The sequence below is a fragment of the Acanthopagrus latus genome, chromosome 9, assembly GCF_904848185.1.
Source record: "Acanthopagrus latus isolate v.2019 chromosome 9, fAcaLat1.1, whole genome shotgun sequence".
Taxonomy (NCBI): Eukaryota; Metazoa; Chordata; class Actinopteri; order Spariformes; family Sparidae; genus Acanthopagrus; species Acanthopagrus latus.
Window position 1 is genome coordinate 20,161,211 of NC_051047.1, and position 19,673 is coordinate 20,180,883.

Here is a 19,673-nt window from a genome sequence, read left to right on the forward strand (position 1 = left end):
GCCATGGCCCCGGCCCCAGTCCTGGTTACTTCCCTCCAAGCCCTTCACCAGGGAACGGCTTTGCTTTTGTTTCAAACCCCATTTCCAGCCCAGCCCTAACTACTGGAAATTAACGGACCTTTAGTCTCCAGACAGAGGTTGTTTGAGTTACGGCGAGGGCTAATGTAATAGATGTGATTTATTGTTACAGGTTTACAGAAGCTTGTCATTACTCATTTTGCCTTGTATGGCTTGGGGGGAAAACGTTTGTTACGTAGAAAGCCCAAAGCAACTACATATGTACTGACCACTGCACATTAACAGTGACTGACGTGTATTTAGAAGGAGTTGTGTTCTGGCGTGTTTCTTGCTGCCTACAAAGAAGTGTTTCTTTCGGAATTCATGTTCTATGTGTCCTGTAGAGCCAATTGGATAGACAGTAGGCTTCTGACCCTGTCTGGACTCCTGTTGGCCCATAATTAGTCCCGGACCGCCAACCTTAGCCTGATGACCCCGGTCCCTCTCCATCCTCATGCAGGGACAGTAAACTGTGACCAGGTCCCACCCTAGATGCTCTACCCCAGTCCCAGGCGTTGGTCTGGGCTTCGTGGAGGAGGTGGGGCGCTCCATTAGAGAGCCAGGACAGCTCTGAGACAAACGAGGTGTGTGGAGCTGAGTGCAGCTGCTCCCGCTGCGCAACTGCCATCGCCGCACACACTCACACGCAGACACACACGTACATACACAGTTCTCATAAATCACCCCAGCCACCTCTGTCGGCCGGCCTGTGCTCGCCCGGTGTTAAAAGCCAATCAGGGAAATTACATGCAAACTCCAAGGGACCTATTTTCACTTTCTTAAGAAATCATTAGTCAATGTTATGAGTTTTGACTTCTCCATAATACCATGGCCGTCTGCCGCAGACCCCCCCCCCCCCACTCCCGGCTGAGAATTGACAACTGTGCATGGGCTGCCCTGGTTCCCCGCAGCCCCCTGGGAAAGAGTCGTGGCCCCAACAAAGGATGAAAGTATAAGAGCTGGTAAAGACGGGGGTAAAAAAAAAAACAAAAAAAAAACAAAAAAAAAAAAACCCCAGCATAACAACAAGGGGAATATGACATTAGACTGCATGGGAAAGGGAAAGATGAGGAAAACAAATAGTTTTAAGTAAATATGGGGGGGATGATGTGATAAGTCGTGCTAATTCTCAAGTAACACCCTGCAAACACAGGAAGCAGGAAGGCAATATTTATGTCGAGCTCCTGTAGCGCCTGGCTCCAAAAACAAACAGAAGTGCACCGGGGGAGAAAGACATTAAATGCTAATACATAACCTCCTTTTCCCCCTGAAAAACTGAATCACTTTGTCTTTTTTATCGTCTATTAACCAGGAATTGTGCTTCATTCGCGGACAATAAAACAAAGGTCTTAGCTGATCACTAAGCATGCTATGTATTGACCGGCCCATAATGCTGTGCATTGAAGTCATAATGGGAAGTGTTGGACTTCCTGGAGCCAGGTGTCTGTTAGTCAACTACATGGGAAGCAAAAGCAGGAGCAAAACGTCACCAGGAAAAAAAAGTGACTGCATTGTTCAGTCTTGGCTTTATTGTTTTAATTGTGTGATAACATAAACGATTACGATTACTAAACAAGTACCTGCTGAAACCGGATGGCAACTCTCTCATTAATTCAACCAACTGCCAGACACCCAACGTTCTTCATACGCAAGCAGCAAATCTCCAAAGTGAGAACAAATAAAAACATGCAGTATGTTTCTCATACCTGGACGTGGTGTTGGCTGTGATTTTGAGGCTACCGGGGTTACGGATAAGTTTATCCAGGATGCTGACAATCTGTTCGAACTTGGGCCGGTTGTTCCTCTCTTTCTGCCAGCAGTCCAACATCAGCTGGTAGAGGGTGGCGGGGCAGTCCATGGGCGGGGGCAGGCGGTAACCCTCATCCACAGCCTTGATTACCTAGATGTGGGTGGGAAAGTCAAGGATGGAAATCAGTATCAAAACATCTAATATGTTCTGTTCTAGTCATTACGGCTGTTTTGTCATCAGGGCTTTAAAACCCTTATAGAGATGTTCAATATATCATTATGCCCTGAGTGTAAGTAGTGGATTATGCACACGGAACTTTTTGATACAAAACTTAATCCGTTAAGCTACTGCTTTTTGGAGCTAGTTGTGACATGAAATGGATCCAGCGGAGAAAAAAAAAGTTTCTGCTTCGATGAATAGGGAGCTTAATAAATTAAATGACATAATGCTGCAAATGAGCCACTTCTGAATTAATATAATACGGCAAGCCTTTTAGAACCATTCAAGACATGCTGCACTACACCCTAATAATGTCATTCATTCTATGATATGTAACTTAAAGTTTTCAACAGCAAATGTTTTGAAATGTTGTTAATTAATGTACCTGGCAAGTTGCAAAAATGTCGCTACTGAACATATCTGTAAATTGCTCCCACCATTTAGTGTTCACACCAACATAGGGAAACGTGCAATACACGTTCCACTTGCATTGGCAACAGCATCATTCAACTATTTCATGATTTTGTGTTGGTGCCGTCAGCCCTTTGGTTCAAGTTAGAGGAAGTTCCTGATCTCTTCTTTCACACAGCAGTGACTTGAGGTCTTAGGAATTTACCCTAAATCCCGATCTCCCTGTTTCCATCACCAACGTGCTTTTGTTGCCTTAACCTGACCACAAACATCTTCCACTTTGTACGTCCACCATGACCACCACCTTGCATCTCCAAACACTGCTCATTTTATCCATTGAAAGAAACGCTGTCTCAGCCAACATACATAATCACGAAAACTATTTACCACTGTACAAAAAACAATTTTTAGGAGACGGGGTTGATCATTGGGAGATGCTGGTGCCTTAACTTCCTTCCCATCGAGGCTGGCAGCACTGCTTGCAGTGGTGGGCGCGCCACACAGTCGCCGCTGCTAAGGGAATTTAACTTGGCACAATGGCAATACTCACATCCTGATTGGACATCTCCCAGTATGGCCGTTCCCCATATGACATCACTTCCCAGAGCACAATGCCATAACTCCAAGCATCGCTGGCTGATGTAAACTTCCTATAGGCAATAGCCTCTGGAGCCGTCCACCGGATGGGGATCTTACCTCCCTGAAAAACAAAGAGCGAGAGTAAGATTAATCAGTCCATCAGTAATCCAGTCAGTGAATCATTCAAAATATTCTCACACAGTCTTGGCACCTATTTTACCATGTTCTTGGGCTACATGATACATGTATGTAATATTGGGTATATACACGATACACTCTGGTTTCTGTCACATCCACAGGCCTGCATATGTATCCTGAAAGATTCAAACAATCCAAAAGCTGTTCTGTATCCTGTTAGCCCAGTGGACTCTGTGGTTTGGACTGAGCACAGTGATTTCAACCTCAGATCCAAACTGTAATAGTTATCTGAAATATTATTGTAATGTGGTGAGGAGGGCCTGCAGCGAAACCTTCAGAAGAAATTTTCAATGTCCGATTGAATATTTTTGCTCCGTCACAAGGCAAGCAAGACAAAAATATTGGAAATTGACATATTGTTCTATGAAATTTGGATTTTAGTGTAGCCATATAAAGTGACTCTGATCCTTTGTACAACAATATAAATGTAGGTCATATTTAGTTTTAATCAAAGGGTATTGGCATCAACCTTAAAGAAAGAAGGAAAAGACACATTAATAAAACCATAATCCAAAGTTTCCTGCTGAAATTCTCACTGTCGTGTCTGCTACATTCATCAACCGAGCTGAGAAGCAGGACAAATGAAGAAAATGTGGCTGCGGAAAGGAGGCTGGCGGCAGCCAAAGCTAACAGAGACATCGGCCAAGTCGCTCGGCTCTCGCCTGGTGCTGTGCATTCACACGCGCTGCTTTGCTAAGAAGCCCAGTCTTATTCTGCCTGATCCATAAAGAAACACCGCTGTCACACCTGCTCCATGCAGAGGTCAGAGTGCGAGATGTGTGAACACCGCACACGCGCTTGACTCACGTGCACAAAAACACACAAAGTCAATCATCCATTTTGCTTGAAAAGTCGAGGCTACAGACATTAAAAGAAAAGAAAGTTCCACTGAGGGATGGACATCTGCCAGCGTGTGTGGAGTGCTGTTAGTTACTGTAACATGGCAGAGTTTATTATTCTGTCTTATTATTTTAGATTATGTATTTCTGGGAGAAAGGCAAACGGCACGCTGACTGTTTATTTGACAAGCAATTCTCAGCCAGAAAATTATACTGTGTTTAAAGGGGCTGCACGAACGGTCTAGACCACAGGATCCTACGATGAAGACGACCACACACATACTCGCACACACGCACACAGATAAATGCCTTAAGTGTGGCACTTCTGTCGATAGTGTTTAATTCTGTGACGCATGGTTCAACAACTGAAACATGTTAAATATGGTAAAATAGGTCCAGCGCAAATCTCCTCAAACTGACGCTGGCCTACCGCCGAGATGTTGATACTTGTTTCTCGAAAACTGAATTGTCTCTTTTTGGGGTTTGTCTTCTTGAGGTTTCTATTCAGGGTGTTGCAAGAAATATCCTCAGAGAATGTCCGAGCACTGAGAATGTTTCCACAGTTGACGTTACTATGGAAGCTCTAAATCAAATCAGTCCAAACTGTCACTGTTGTTCAGGTTTTATGGTCTCAGTTTTTATATATATAAAAAAAAAGTTAAGAGAGTTGAGGCCAAGTTGTAAAGTAAATCTTCAAATATCACCTAGGTTGCAGAAATAAAAGCCAGAGACAGAGGGCAGGGGTAACACTTTACAAAAAGGGACGGAAAAATATGAGCAGTAACTGAGGAGCAAGTAAGGATTCAGTAAGGATGATTCAGTTGTAAGTGTTTAAGGAATCTGTTACTCAGTATGATGTCTCACTTTACTTGAGATACACAGAGTAACTAATGATTCAGTAATTAATAGTTCACAAGTGTGTGCCAATCAGGTAGTTCATAGTTTATCATCAACTCATGAAAAAAGTGGTCAACATGTAAATTCAGATATTCATGGCAAAGTAATCATTACCTAATGATTCGTTAATATAGTATCTCCCAGTCTGTTCTCTAGTAACTCATCAGTATCTACTATAGAGTCCTCAAATCACAGTTATTCAAGAATTATTCATTAACAATTCATAAACTATAAAGTCATTCCTGAGTCGTTCCTTACTTGCTCCTCAGTAACTACTCACAGTTTAGAGTACCATCTTGTAAAGTCATACCCAAACCTCTAAAAGTGATATATGATACCACTGAAAGATTATGATGAAAGATGCTTTAGAGGACATTTATGCCACAAGCGGTGAACCTGAACCAAATTCTGTTCCACATACTCGTGTACACATATTACTTTTTGTCAGTATAATGCATCCTAATGTGTCGTCTCCGTGACCCTCCCAGTGTGTGAAATATTTGGCCGTTTCTGTACTGTGATTCGGGGAGGTGAGGCTCTGTGGATTAATGTCAGTCTCACCACAAATTTGCTTTTCTTTATGAGGTCTTCTCCCCTCACCATGCAAGGAGAATGGAAGACCGATGCAGTGCACGTCTGTTTTCTAAGATTACCTCATTATGCAACATGTGTGTGGGAGAGAGATGGCAAGCGAGGATGGAGGTATGTATATATGTAGTTCATTTCATTATAATTTATGTGATTATGAACTCGGTAGCCACAAAGACAAGAACATTAATAACTGCTGATTTAACGGGGGAACAGCACACCCTTTTTTGTTGCATTCAGGGAGCTTTTACTGTGACTAACACATTCCGGAAATAAAGGGTTTGCCCTGGGACGGTGCCCAACATATTTATTCACGCTGTCATTTATGTCCTTAATTGAGTTTTTGTTCCAGCTCACCCTGGTGGTGTAAGCAGCCTCCGGGTCGTCCTCCAGGACTCGGGACAGGCCAAAGTCTGACACTTTACACACCAGATTGCTGTTGACCAGGATGTTTCGAGCTGCCAGGTCTCGGTGAACGTAGCCCATGTCTGACAGATACTTCATGCCTGAGGCAATGCCACGCAGCATGCCAACCAGCTGGATGCCTGTAAACTGGGCATCATGTTTCTGAAAGAGAGAAGGAAGGAAAGAGCAGGCGTATGCTGTTAATGCTACACTCTTAATATATTTTACATAAAACACAAAGGCTCTGACCTTTTGGAATATTTGCATAAAATGAAAGCTCCGTACATTAGTAACCGCAGCATTTTCATTAACCTTTGAAAGCCACCTTTGACATTCCATACCTCATCTTCAGTTCAGCTGTGAAATACCAAGGCAGTAATGTATGGATATTAGGATTAGACCAACGTATAAATGAAACGGTCTTTCTAGTTCAATCCATTTACTGCTATCTACTCCACTATTATTCCATATTTATTATATAATGGCTGATGTGATGACCAACGAGAGCCCTTTCTCTTGAGCTGAGTGTCCTAATCTGTGACATTCAGAGAAAAAAAAACAGGGAAAGCGGGGACGTGTGTTCGTGGTGCAAATCCTCGTTATCTCAACTGGATTTTTAGCTCAGCAAATTGTTTGCAAAGCGGTTAAACGCGGCATTCAAACAGACCCTGGACAAGATGTAAACACAAAACACATTTCCTTTCTATTTGCATTGGCAAGCGGGAGTGTTTACGCTGCTTTACACTGGTGAGTGTTTACTAGTAAGCCTATATGTGCGGTTGGGAAAGAGATATCAACAGAGAGGACAGCAAATGCTGAACATGGTGAAACACTGTAAGAGAGCGGATAATGTATCCATCCAGTACAATTGGTGGCCTTCCATTGCTCTTCATGTGCACTCGTTTGCTCTGTTTTAGTCTAAAGGTCACCTAATTTGCGACATGACTGTAAGATGAGTGTGTTTCCCTTTTGAAATCCAACTGGGCCCGCTTCACATTCCGTTTCGTCTGGAGCAATTTGTGGCCAGAACCACCTGGCTCAGTCACCTCAAAGCTTTGTAGACTCAGAGCACAGAGCTACAATGGCTATGGATTTTCATGCGTGTGTTTCTACGTATGACACATTTTCAAGGATGAAGCACAGGCCTCTGGGAAAAAAAAAAAAAAAATGTCAGGAAACAACAGCTACTCCCTGCTGCATGTGTCTGGACACTGTGCAGACACATGTGGAAAAGGGCTAAAACGGGCATTGGTACACACGCTTTCATGCCAGTGTTGCGGCTTGGCTGTTGTGCTTTGGCTAATTTCAGCGAGGAAGGTCCATTCCTCGTCAAGAGACAGAGGCATGGCAAGAATCAAATCCAACCCCTGGCAAGACGAGTCGTAGGGATGCAGTTCATAAAGCGTTGCCATTTGATAAGCTCTGTGTGAGGGGTTCAGCTCAGTCACAACTGCTACAATCAACTATTAATCCTGACCCTTAGGAAGAGACATTACAGGAATCTATAGAGTCATTTTATTTTCTCTGAATACAGGTTATTAGCCAGTGGACTAAACTGGTATATTACAAGCAATATATATTATTTGATAGCATCCAGGAAGTACGAGTTCATCTATACTAAAAGACATTTTGAAGCAAAAAACAACTTTTAAGTTTGTCAAATCTAGGGTTAAGGTTTGGATAGTGCTCTATTTGTCCATGTGTCATCGAGTCCTACACTTTGAGGTTAAATCGTTGGACATTTCAGGGGTTTTTTTTTTAACAAGTTTGAACCAAATGTCACTGATCAGCATTTTCATATATATCCTGAAAGATTCAGACAATTTATTAGCTGTTCTGTATCCTGTTAACCCAGTGGACTCTGTGGTTTGGACTGCGTACAGCCAGGTGTCATTTTTAAAATGCAAAAAACAAAGATTTACTGTACTGTTTGACAGAATGACCTGAAGCTCAATGATTGATCGGACTCCATACTGTGCAGGTGGAAAAAAAAAAACTTTATTCACCTCACTGAGATGTTCTCTGGTGTGTTTTCCTTAGTCTCCAAGCATGTTTTTCCCCCCAACTGCCTCAGAGTGTCTCTCATGATCCATTCTAGTGTGTGTTTGTGTGCGTCTGTCTGTGTTATCACTCACTCTCAGGAAACTGTCCAGGGATCCATTCTCCATGTATTCTGTGACGATCATGACGGGTTTGCCTGTGACAGAAGAGGAGGGTTTAAATCTGAAGTCACATCGTACAAAAAACAATCACTTCTGTTCGCTGTCCAGCAACAACAACAGACACTTACACTCCAGTATCCTATTGATTTCAGATTTATTCTCTCTGGGAGTGAACAGGGAGGGCCGTAACTTGACTTAAAGCAGACGTAAACGGGCCCAGATAGGGACCAGGTTGAACTCCCTCTCTCTTTCGTCTGTCACACACACACACACACACACACACACACACACACACACACACACACACACACACACACACACACACACAGGCTCAGTAGAATTAAACGATCCTAGTCATAGTTTTAGGGTCCCGGCAGGTCAGCTGTCAGAGTGTGACATCTTTATTTCTGTGGAAGATCTGGCTGTAAATCCACGTCGCCTGCTATCATCTGTACCTGATCAGAGTGTACGGCTGACACAAGGTTTATTACAGGAGGGGAAAAAAGGGGGGGAAAAAATCTCTTTAAGAAACCTTTAAATCAGACGTTATTAAATGAACAGCATGGGTGTCAGACGGTGTTTGTGTCCCAGATGGCTTTGTTCTCCCTGCTTCACTCTTGACTTCCCACCAGCCGCATGATTCTCCTCCATTCTATTCTGATTAATGTGCCCTCCCCCCTCTTCCCCTGCCCTCTTTCATTCCCCGACCTACCTTTTCTCTATCATCCCTGCCTCTTCACTTTCTTTTTCTCCAGTGCCCCATCCTTCCTCCTCTTCCTTATAACCCTCCTGCATGTATTAATGTGAACCATCCCCATCACATCTGGCGAGACATACATTGTTTTTATTTATTTATTTTTTTTTTCAGGAATTACGCAGGCTGAGTGGAGAGGGTGATGGAATCGGCCTTTAGATGAAACAAATCCATTACGCTCATCGGAAAAAAATAAACTTTCCACTAATAATGATGGAAGAAGTTGGCCGACTGGATGTGTTTAATTAAATCAAAGCAGATCTGAGCGGGGCTGATTGAATTACAAATCAAAATGTCCAGTGAGTCAGTCATTAAAGAAAACGTTCCATTTGGCAACAGCTTGAAGCGAATGAGCCAAGACTTAAGGTGAGCTTGAGTTATGTTAGATAAATAAACTAGGACGTCAAGTTTGTGAAGCATATACAGTACACGACAATTTAAACAAACATCTTTTTTTCTTTCGCAAATTTCCCCTGAAGAGACTTTCTAATGTTTAAAAAAAACTTTTCAGTGAAGCGCTTGTCCTGCCTACAGAGGAGGATGATGGCTACTGGAAGAATTTTTTTTTCTTTTCACAATTCTGACAAAAATCTCAGAATTTGGACTTTAAAGTCAGAATTCTGGGATTACAGTGTCCCAAATCTTTTTCCGTACATGCATTTTTACCGCTGTAAAAAAAAAAAAAAGGTTAAAGTAAAAAAAAGTTGTTCACAATTCTCACTGTAATCTCAGAAACTTTAAACTCAGAGCTCTGATAATTAAAGTTGGGAAAAAAAAGCCAGTCATAACATTTTTGTTTTCTTTTTACAGCAGCCCAAATCCTCATGCCTTTTTACCGCTGTAAAAAAAAAAAAAAAAAGTAATTAAAGTCAGTGAAAATAAATGTCAGAATTCTGAGAACAAAGTCAGGCTTGAACTTAAACTCAAAATTCTGGCTTTAAACTTCAAATTCTGAGATTAAAATCGCAAAAAAAAAGCTAGAATTGTGAAAAAAAACAACAACTCGGAACAAATATTTTTTTTTCTTTTTACAGAGGCCCTGATCCTCCTCTGTACATGTCAAAAAGAGATTCACCTTTCCCAACAGCATGGATTGTCTCAACATAGATATAACACTTTCTCTTTAAATTACAGTAACAAAATACAGATACAGTTAAACACCCTCCACCCCCGTCCCTAAAAGGCAGTGATGGATCGCTTCGTTTACCAGCGGATGGCTTTTATAGTCGCAGACGGGAACACACGCACCCGGTCCTCCCCTCCTGTCCTCCGCCTTCTTCCCTTCCCTCTTTCTCTCTATTCTCAACATTGGCAGCAAACATAAAGGCCCCCAAGCCCCATTTGTTCCATGAACACAAGTGAGAGTGTGTGTCTGTGTGTATGTATGGGCGTGAGAGAAAAAGAGTACATGCGTGTGTGTGTGTGTGTGTGTCTGAGTGAGTGCCTGCAAAATATGCAGCCTGTGGATCAGCCAAAAGCAGCAGCAAGGTAAATGGGGTGTGAAAGTCTCAGGATTATTAAGAATTAACAGGAGCAGCTTAATAAATCACCCTGCAGCAGTGTGTGTGTGTGTGTGTGTGTGTGTGTGTGTGTGTGTGTGTGTGTGTGTGTGTGTGTATGTGTATGCGTGCATGCACGTGTGTGTGTGTGGGTGTGCGTGTAGGTGTGTCTGAGAGCATATCAAATGGACCTCCTAAAACTATGCCCTGCACTCACGCTGCTGCAGCTCACGCACATGTGTTCACGTATCCCACCAAAACTAATGTACTCGCACGCGCACACACACACACACACACACACACACACACACACACACACACACACACACACACACACACACACACACACGTGCACACAAAATTGGGTAACCCCTATTATTCTGAAAGCAGCAAATGAAACCCCAGTCTTGTGTTATTAAAGCATTTCTCAGCGGCTTGACACTAATAGGAAGAGTGGTATAAGATGTTTTAGACAAACATTCTCAATAATGAGGGATTAGACTCATAAAAAAAAACTCTTTCATTTTCAGAATGTGCTGAGTGTGAGGCTGGAAATCTAGTTATTAATATTTGCCAAATTCAGTTCCCGCGACTGTCTTTGACTCGGAATAAAAAATCCTAAAAACAGAAGTATACATGCACAAGTTCGATAATTGTTCCGAGGAGAAATTACACATTTTACAGCTTTATTCCTGTCAGCGTTGACTCAAGCGATGACACATACGTTCGTCTGAAATATAATTTTACAGTCGCTAACCCAGCGCGGATTATTTTAAGCACTGACGTGTCTGCAGAAATGCCAACTTCAGACAGAAAAAACAGTAAAGCAGGAACAAGAAGGGCCCTTAACTAATCAACACAATATGTTTTCAATGTTTTGTCTGTAAGTAAGAGTTTGATTCCTCTCTGGCTAAACTGATTTTGATTAGAGGAAGTCGGGCTCTCGAGTCCCCGAATTTAAACGACTGGAATTAATGGCCATGAAACAATTAAGGCGTTGGAAAAATGGAGATGGAGAAAAGAAGAACGAACGAGACAAAGTAAGTGGAACCAAAAATTGAGGACAATAAAGTGAAGGAAGTTCCCCGTGTATTTTATTCTATTCTTTAGAATAACCACACTGGCAGAACTACTTAACAACCCCGGTGCCGCAGGGAGAGACGGAGGCCAGGCCCGTTTCTCAGCGACAAAGTTCAGACTCATTATTTCCCCTTTTTCTGCAGTCATTCCTTTTTAAAGAGGCCTTCTGTGTGCTAATGATAGTCTTATAAAGAGGCCCGGAGGGGAGCGAGTCAGAGATATGGATTTATGGATTTATGCCCGCTTTGGACACAGGCTTTGATCAGAGCGCATTGATCTGCAGAGATTTACACCGCGGCAACTCAATAAAACTCCTGCGTTCCTTCACAGAAGTGTCGGATACTTTAGAGCCATTTGTCAAAGACAAATGCAAAAATCCAGAATCGGTAAAAAAAAAAAGACTCTCTGGTGAGGCCGGTTCTGTGATGGAGTGTGAATGCAAATCATATCTCTGGTCGCTCTCACTGCGTCCTATTCTATTTTATTCTATTCTTGTGCGTGAACTGTAACTGATCAGCATTACGGCCAGTTTCCTCATCAATACTTTATTTTTTTAAAAGAAAAAGACTTAAATATGAAATGATTTTTAAAAACTATATTACTAGATAACCTTAACTGCACAGCAGAGAGGGTTTTTCAGATTCACGTTGCCTTTATGTTGCGAGCCATGGATGTACTTACTGCGCGTCACCACCCCCTCCAGCCTGATGATGTTGGGATGGTCGAACTGTCCCATGATTGAGGCCTCAGCCAGGAAGTCCCGCCTCTGCTTGTCTGTGTAACCTCCTTTCAGGGTCTTGATGGCCACACAGATCTCCTTCTTGCTGGGAAGCTTCAGGCGACCGCTGCACACCTCACCGAACTCACCTGAAGACAAAATCATTAAAGGAATTAAGAAACATATATAAGTGAGGATTTTGGGTATACTGTCTTATCAGTCTATCCTGTTGCTCAACCAACATCATTGTGCAGCTCAGTAAGACCTGGATCAATTATTATGTGATAATTTTTATAGTCATGACTATTCAGTGTGCTTGTATGATGTATGTCATATGTGTCTGAGGATTTAAAAGGAATTTCAGCGTAACCTGACAATAAAGTTGTATCGCGTCATATTGCATTGTGTCGTGTCGTGTCGTGTTGTATCGTATCATATCATATATCATGTCGTGTCATGTTGCATCGCATCATATCGAATCGTATCATATCGTGTCATATCGTATCGTCTGGTATAAGACATTTAGATATAGATTTACTATAACACTGTCATATATCTTTAAGAAGGTCAAAATGTTTGTCCACTAAGAAATTCATGAGAAATATGTTTGCATTTTCTGTTGTGTGAAGTTAGGGTATGAAGATTCATGTTTTAGTTTATATATAGCTTATTATAACTTCTATCTTCAACTATCTTTTTATGGTCGAACTAGGAACTGACATAATCTGTAGGGCGGCAAATGCATTAAAGAAATCATTAAGAAATAATTGGATGTTTTTCAACTTGGATCTTATTCCCATCGGCTGATTGTGTGTAATCAAGCTACGAGCCATGCTAACTTTGAACTCCTGTTTAGATAAAAGGTAGCAAATGTGACCAAAAACACAAGTGAATCAGGCAAAGGAGTGCAAGCCTCCTACATCTATCAAAAAAATATTATTTGAAACACTTTGAGTCCAAACAAAAAATAGCCTCCCGTGGATTAGCTAGTGTAGCTAACTGTGCAGGGATCTAACTTTTTAGGGAACAAAACTTGCTGTCTTGTTCAGAAACCTCAGTTTTTTGCACTTTTATCCAGATCCAACTTATGCTAGTCAAAAAGAGAAGCCCCCCCGCCCCCAAAAAATAAAAAAAACTGAGAATATCTGAAGCACCATGTACACACCATATACTTTGAACAGATGCACTGACCACTTAGTGCCAAACATGACGCTGCGGATCAAAGAGGAAGTGGATGATTACTCTGTCATTACTTAACTCCCATTAATCAGGAAATGTATTTATTGATTCTGGAGACAAATCGCTGCATAATTATGTGTCAGGACCGCTAACTAATAACACCATGTGTGATGATTACACTTTGAAATTGATCCACCTCCCAGTCCCTCCCCACCCCACCGAAATGCATTTTCCAGACAACACAGGACTCTGCGCTGGACAGCGAAGCGACCTTTCAACTTTCAATGTCGTATTGAAAACTCGCCGTGATTCGACAACCACTCTGGGAGAGATCAATTAGCATTCCTCGCTGGTGAGGGGATGTGTGTGTTTATCTCGGCCCGTGTGTGTGTGTGAATGTGTGTTCCACTGTGAGCTCTGTAGGCAGGCTTGCTCCATAATGCATATCCGCAGCGAGTGTGCTCATGTGAGGTGATGTCAGGGCTTAGACGTGCAACTCTCCCTCAGTCGAGCACAGTCATTCCCCACAGCAGCTCTGGATCAGAGAGCATGGGTCAAACGCTGGACTTGAAGCGACGGGGTCTGGAAAAACTTAGACCAGAATAATTACAACCTGTCTAAATACCAAAAGCATGCCTGTTCTCCTGGCCCTCAGCGGCGGACACACGAGCCAGGACGAGGCACCTTTTCATGTGGTCACTGTGAGAGAGAAGATCTCTGTCTAATAAGGCTTGATTAGGGACGCTCGCTCCTTTCCTGCTCAAGGTATCCCACTTTGATGTCAAGGTGGAGCCTGCGCTCTGTCTTTTAACACAATCACCGATTGGCAAGAAGCTCAAAGTCTTGTTAAGATGTTTAATGAAGACAGATGGGGTTTCGAGGCAGGGATGGAAGACGAGGTATGTCGTGTATTGTCCAGAGCGCTTATATGGTTTCATAAAGAATCACACAGGTGCGTGGTATGTTGTATTGTAAGTTGACAGAAATGTTTACGTTGCCGCTTAAGCTTCACTGCATCCTTATACTTTACTAGTGACTAAAACTTGATCATTTTGGTATTTTAAACACAGTTAAAACTAGCATTTTATTAGCACCGTGAGTAAACTGTGCCACTGTGACCTCATTCACTGGTTTATGGATCACAGTTCTGAATCCTCAGTTTTGGCATCGTGGACTGACCATAATTAGAAGAAAGATAAGCTGTTCAATATATTGGTATCATATAATTTTCATGAAATGAGACCACATATAATCTTGGATTTTGGATATCGTTATATTGTTATACAGCATAAGTGTTCTCCTTTCCTAGTGTTAAAGGCAGCCTTACAATGAAGGTATCTCATTTCTTCACATTAGTTTACACATTAATGACGATGTAGTACAATATTGTCCCTACATATACTACATAGGATAACTGGTTGTGACTTACCCTGCTTTATCAACTATTTTACTCTAAATGTAAACACATTGAATAAAGTGAACCTCATGCTGTATTGAAGAAGACTTGAAACCAGCGTTTGAGACCATTTAAACTAATTATGGAACTGCTGAGGTAATAAATCACGTTATTAGTGGGGTCATTTTCTTAGAGGCTTACATGCAATCGAACTAATTTTTCAAACCAGTGGAATCACAACCTCCCTTCTTAGAATGACTGCAGGATTTCTGCATAGGATTCAGCCCGAGAAGCTCTGTTCATATTTTATGATAAGCACTGAACACTGTGTTTCCCCAAAGTCTTAGCAATTAGCGTCAGAGCCTCAGAGGAGCTGTAGTTGCTGATGCTAACAAAATAATTACCATTTTGTCTTTGTTGGAAGGAAACGGGTATAAGGTGTGATTATTGAGCCAAGTGATGCATTGCACTATCCAAACAGAGTTTGATCCCAAGTGGCTCCAATCATCTCACATCTAAAGTTTGCTGTTGTAGTGTGAAACCAAAGGTGATAATTTATTACAGAGTAAGATTTAATGTTTAGCCCCCCCGATATGTTTTCACAGAGGCATTCCAGCATATATATAAATAGACGTGTTACACAACGTGATGTTGGACTTCATGCAAGCACAGAGACATGCTAAAATAAATATACTTTGTCTCGGCTGTGCACCGTGCACATTAAAAATGTATAGTTTACCGTAGTGTGGGCTTCATCAGTGTAAACTCAACTGTGTGTGAGGCTACTGGGGTTCAACTGATATTGGTTTTGGAGAAGGATGATACACACAGCAGCATTATTTATATATATTTACAACCTCCTCATATTGTCCATCCACCGTTATTTTATTCTTTTTCATATGCCTGCAAAATCAGTAAATGTAAATACAATAAAACACACATTTCCTGATAAGATCTGAGAAGGACGAGGCTTAATTGAGACGCTACAGAAGCAAATCATGATAAGGGATTCCTGCAGAGAGCCAGTGCAGCATTGTAAAAGCAGAAGACAAATACTTTATAGTGGAATTGGACAACAACGGCTTGCTCGTATCTGATTTCTAATAAAATATAGCCACTATCTACAGATGTATCATCGGAGGCCTATATAGATTAATATGCCTTGTCTCTACTATGTACGATGAAAAATGCATTGCGGAGTGCAGCGTAGTCCGGCGGTATTAAGACTCTCAGGCCGTCCTGACAGCTTTACAGTGTGGAGGGCTGGAGGGACTCTGGAGACCGGCCTGCCGCTATGTGCTGTGCGCTCCAGTCTCGTTCTATTCTGCCTGCACTCGACATGAATCACAATGCATTACCCTCCGGTCTGCACTCCTGCTCGAGTTATCAGGGAGTGCACGAGTGGTGACGTGGGGAGACAAAACTTGTTTTTACTTTGGCGATCATTAGACTTAATGGGACATTAGACAGAATTAGAGCAACGGGGAAATGCCTGTGGGAGATGTAAAGAAAGCGAGGGGAATGAGGAGAAGGAGGGAGGGTAGAAATGAACGAGCTGAAGGCAGGAAGGACAACTTCTGATTTCTCTCTCCCCCAATCATTGAGGAGGGCTGGAAAGAAAAGGACCTTAAGCTGGGGCATTAAATGCTCCTCATTCCCAGCTGTGCACTCTGGGAGCTCCACATGCACTTCATTTTTTCGGTATGTGGCGTCCACTCGATGCGTCTTTGTTGTTTAAATAGAGCGTGAATGAGTAAAAATGTTAGGTACTGTGAGGTGAGAGGAGGAAAGAAGAGGTCTGAGAGATTTCCATTTTTACACCCCCCCCCCAAAAAAAAAGAAATGGAATAACTCTGCAGTGAATGTTTTCCGCAGTGACAAACTTTTTCTCTGATTACCCAAGCAAAATGGTAATCTGATTTGGGCTCCATTCTTATAATACATGCACCTTAGACAATTAAGTTCACACCCAGCGAAGCCATCCAGCATAGTTTCACTTTTGCTCGTGGTGTCTCTGTCTGCACAAAACGTTTTTCCCCCTTTGTCTTCGTTCTCACCTGCTCCCACCACTTTATCGATGGCGATGCAGGAGGCGTCCAGCTCCTTGGCAAACTCGTGCACCGCCTGGCTCGGGTCCTCGTACGTGTGGGGGTCTACGTAGGTCCTGATGCCCGGCAGACGCACTGCGGCAACAAAAAACAGGTTGCATTAGTTAATGACCATTTAAAAACTGTGTCTCCCCTGACACCCATGCATCCTCCGAGCATTTTAATGGCTTTAAACTTTTTAAGGACGTTTCACATTATTAGAGCTCAGTTTCTACTGCGAAAAACAGGACTCAAAATATATTGACGATAGGTGACGAGAACACAAACAACTTGCACATGATATAGTCTTCATTGTCTCAAGAATTTAGTGCTGGTGAGGAATTTCCCCTCGGGTCAGGACAAGCTTTTAACAGGAGCGTGTAGATACAGTAAATCTTGTGCTAGAATAACAGCGCCTCACAGATGCTGCTAGGTTGAACAATATGGCTCCATGTAAAACAGCTTTTATGTGTTTGAGTAAATCTCAATCAGGAAATTCATCACCAGACGCACACACAGCTGCAGCTGATTTGCGAGACAAACGCACAAATTAACTAATTTAAGAAAGACTGAGCATATTTGCGATTTACTCTAAACTGATCAACTGAATCGCAGCAAACAAACAGGATTATAGGCCCACTGAAGGAGGCTGTTACACATGTGTCAATGCTCAGCTCGTTTTCAGCATGTGTTGTGTATGTTTTTCTTCATTTTCACCATTAAGGTGCAAAATGTAAGAATAGGTCAGGTCCCAAAGTGTCTACTCCAAACAAACAGCAAACTGCATTTCATAACTGATGCTAACTGTTGCTGCTGTCAGTTAGTTAGCAAAGGTAGTTGTGCAGTTAGCGGTCTGGATTGGGACCTCGGGGTGGTATTACAAGACAGGACGGGCCGGGCTAGCTGGTTAGCATGCTAACTTTAGCAGAAATCTCTGCAACAGAATACACAGACGTCTTTGACATAACTACAAAAATGTTTTAAACAAAAATTCTTACTGACTAAAGGTTTCCGAACTTCTTGCCAAAAAAAACTGCCTTGGATCTTCACTTCTCTGACCTTTCATTTTTCCTACCAACGAGCACCTTTGTCACATGATGTTTGAATTTCTGAGCACTCTGGATATTTTCCTTCCTCTAGGCGTAACGATAGTTGAATTAAACAGTTAAATGGATTCCGCACAAAAAAGAATACTTTGGATTTTGTCCCTGTCAAAACCAGTACAAGCAACCAGAAAGTGTTTCAAGGCACATATGGGCATGTGAGTATTGTCTTAAGGAAGGCAACCTATCCTTCAGGTCATAAAGTTGTTCTTTATGAGTCCCTGTGGAGGAGTTTATGCTCTGCATCTGACCCATCCTAACAATTCATGAAGCGGTGGACAGCCGCGGCTCAGTGCCTGGGGAGTTTGGGGGGGTCAATACCTGGGTCAAGGTTAAAGGTAGGAAGGAAGGAGTATGCCTAATAAATAACACATCGTATATGAATAAAGGAGAACAAAGCAGCAAAGAAGAAGCAAGAGGGATATAAAGAAAATGGGAGTTAATTTTACACTCCTTTGTCCCTTTGTGTCGGCCCGACTCAGGGGATGAGTTATACTGTTTTACACGCTGGTCCAATTTCAAACAAAATAGTTTACCTAAAGCCACATGACTGAGCCTGAGTCCGGACTAAACCCTACAATTAGAGATTGTTTCAACCCCTAATGCTCGGCGCTCGCTGCAGCTGGCAGGGACAGCAGTCTGATCTTGTCCCCTTTCCGTACGAAGCCTCCAGGATCGGTCGCAAATGGACCGAGAAACCTCCTTCTCAATGTGGTCTCGGTCCGATTACTGTCTTCTCATGTGACCAAATGAACCAGACTGAGGAGGAAACCACTTCAAGCTTGGCGATAGCTGGCCCTAAAACAACCACTGTTGGTAAAGACGCGTGAAAATGCCCCGGCATAAACATCTCCCCGATTGTGAGTATCAGGCTACCTTCAACGCAGTTGCCTAGTTGTATTTCTATCAGTGAAATGCAGCGAGGACAGATCGAAGCAGGGCCTTAGGAAAATAGAGTCCGATACTTACAGTGGCCGTTGCCAAAGTGCAGTCTTTTCTCATCAGGATGTTTGGATTTGCTGTGGCAACAAAACCTGCCAATCCAAACAGAGGAAGGTCAGAAGTAGTGCCACATCTCCCAATAAGACTTCACCCATTGGCCCAGCCTGGAGGCTAGAGACAGCTTTGTGTGTGTGTGCGAGTGTATGTGTGTGTGTGAGTGTGTGTGTCTCTGTGTGTGTAATCCCAGCTCTTATAAGCCAAGAGAGGATCAGTAAGTCTTATAATGAGCCATGGATTTATACTCTCTCTGAACAGTACTGACTGCCAACTTTCAACACACACACACAACCACACACACAGAGTGACAGCCACACAACATTCTTAGCTTCTCCTATACACACATACACACCTACATACAGCTGTTACAGCATCCATTAAAGGAAGCACAGGAGGAAACAACAGAAAAAAACACAAGAAAATGGAGAAAACACTCGGTGAGAATCAAGTGAGACAGCCGGTGGACGGACCTGCCAATCAGGACGTAGAGCAGCACCGTGAGCAGGATGATGGCCACGGCGGAGGAGATGGCGATCAGAACGACCTGGCTGCTCTCACTGGAGATGGAGAAGGCCGCTGAAGGATGACAAATACACACATTAAGTCCTACTTCGCTTCATACAGGATATAATTAATATCAAATAATCATCTTAAATTTTGGATTTGATTCAAATACCATAAGAGGATGTGAATGCTGTGTCTCTGAGGACACTCAAGACAATGAAAGATTTGAAAATAATGCGCTTTCACAGC

The 19,673-nt window shown here is 42.5% G+C and overlaps 1 protein-coding gene across 5 annotated transcripts in view; it reads right to left on the bottom strand.

Annotated features, from left to right (window-relative positions):
- The window catches only part of epha3 (eph receptor A3), a 111,549-nt gene that overhangs the window by 13,406 nt on the left and 78,470 nt on the right, over nucleotides 1-19,673 (bottom strand). For all 5 annotated transcript variants that reach the window (XM_037109945.1, XM_037109943.1, XM_037109944.1 and 2 more), the window contains 8 exons: nucleotides 19,391-19,496; nucleotides 18,891-18,955; nucleotides 16,789-16,914; nucleotides 12,120-12,305; nucleotides 8,079-8,140; nucleotides 5,896-6,105; nucleotides 2,988-3,137; nucleotides 1,764-1,957 (listed from right to left, as the gene is read on the bottom strand). In XM_037109945.1, the coding sequence (XP_036965840.1) occupies nucleotides 1,764-1,957; nucleotides 2,988-3,137; nucleotides 5,896-6,105; nucleotides 8,079-8,140; nucleotides 12,120-12,305; nucleotides 16,789-16,914; nucleotides 18,891-18,955; nucleotides 19,391-19,496 (1,099 nt within the window). The remainder of the gene's footprint in view (nucleotides 1-1,763; nucleotides 1,958-2,987; nucleotides 3,138-5,895; nucleotides 6,106-8,078; nucleotides 8,141-12,119; nucleotides 12,306-16,788; nucleotides 16,915-18,890; nucleotides 18,956-19,390; nucleotides 19,497-19,673) is intronic.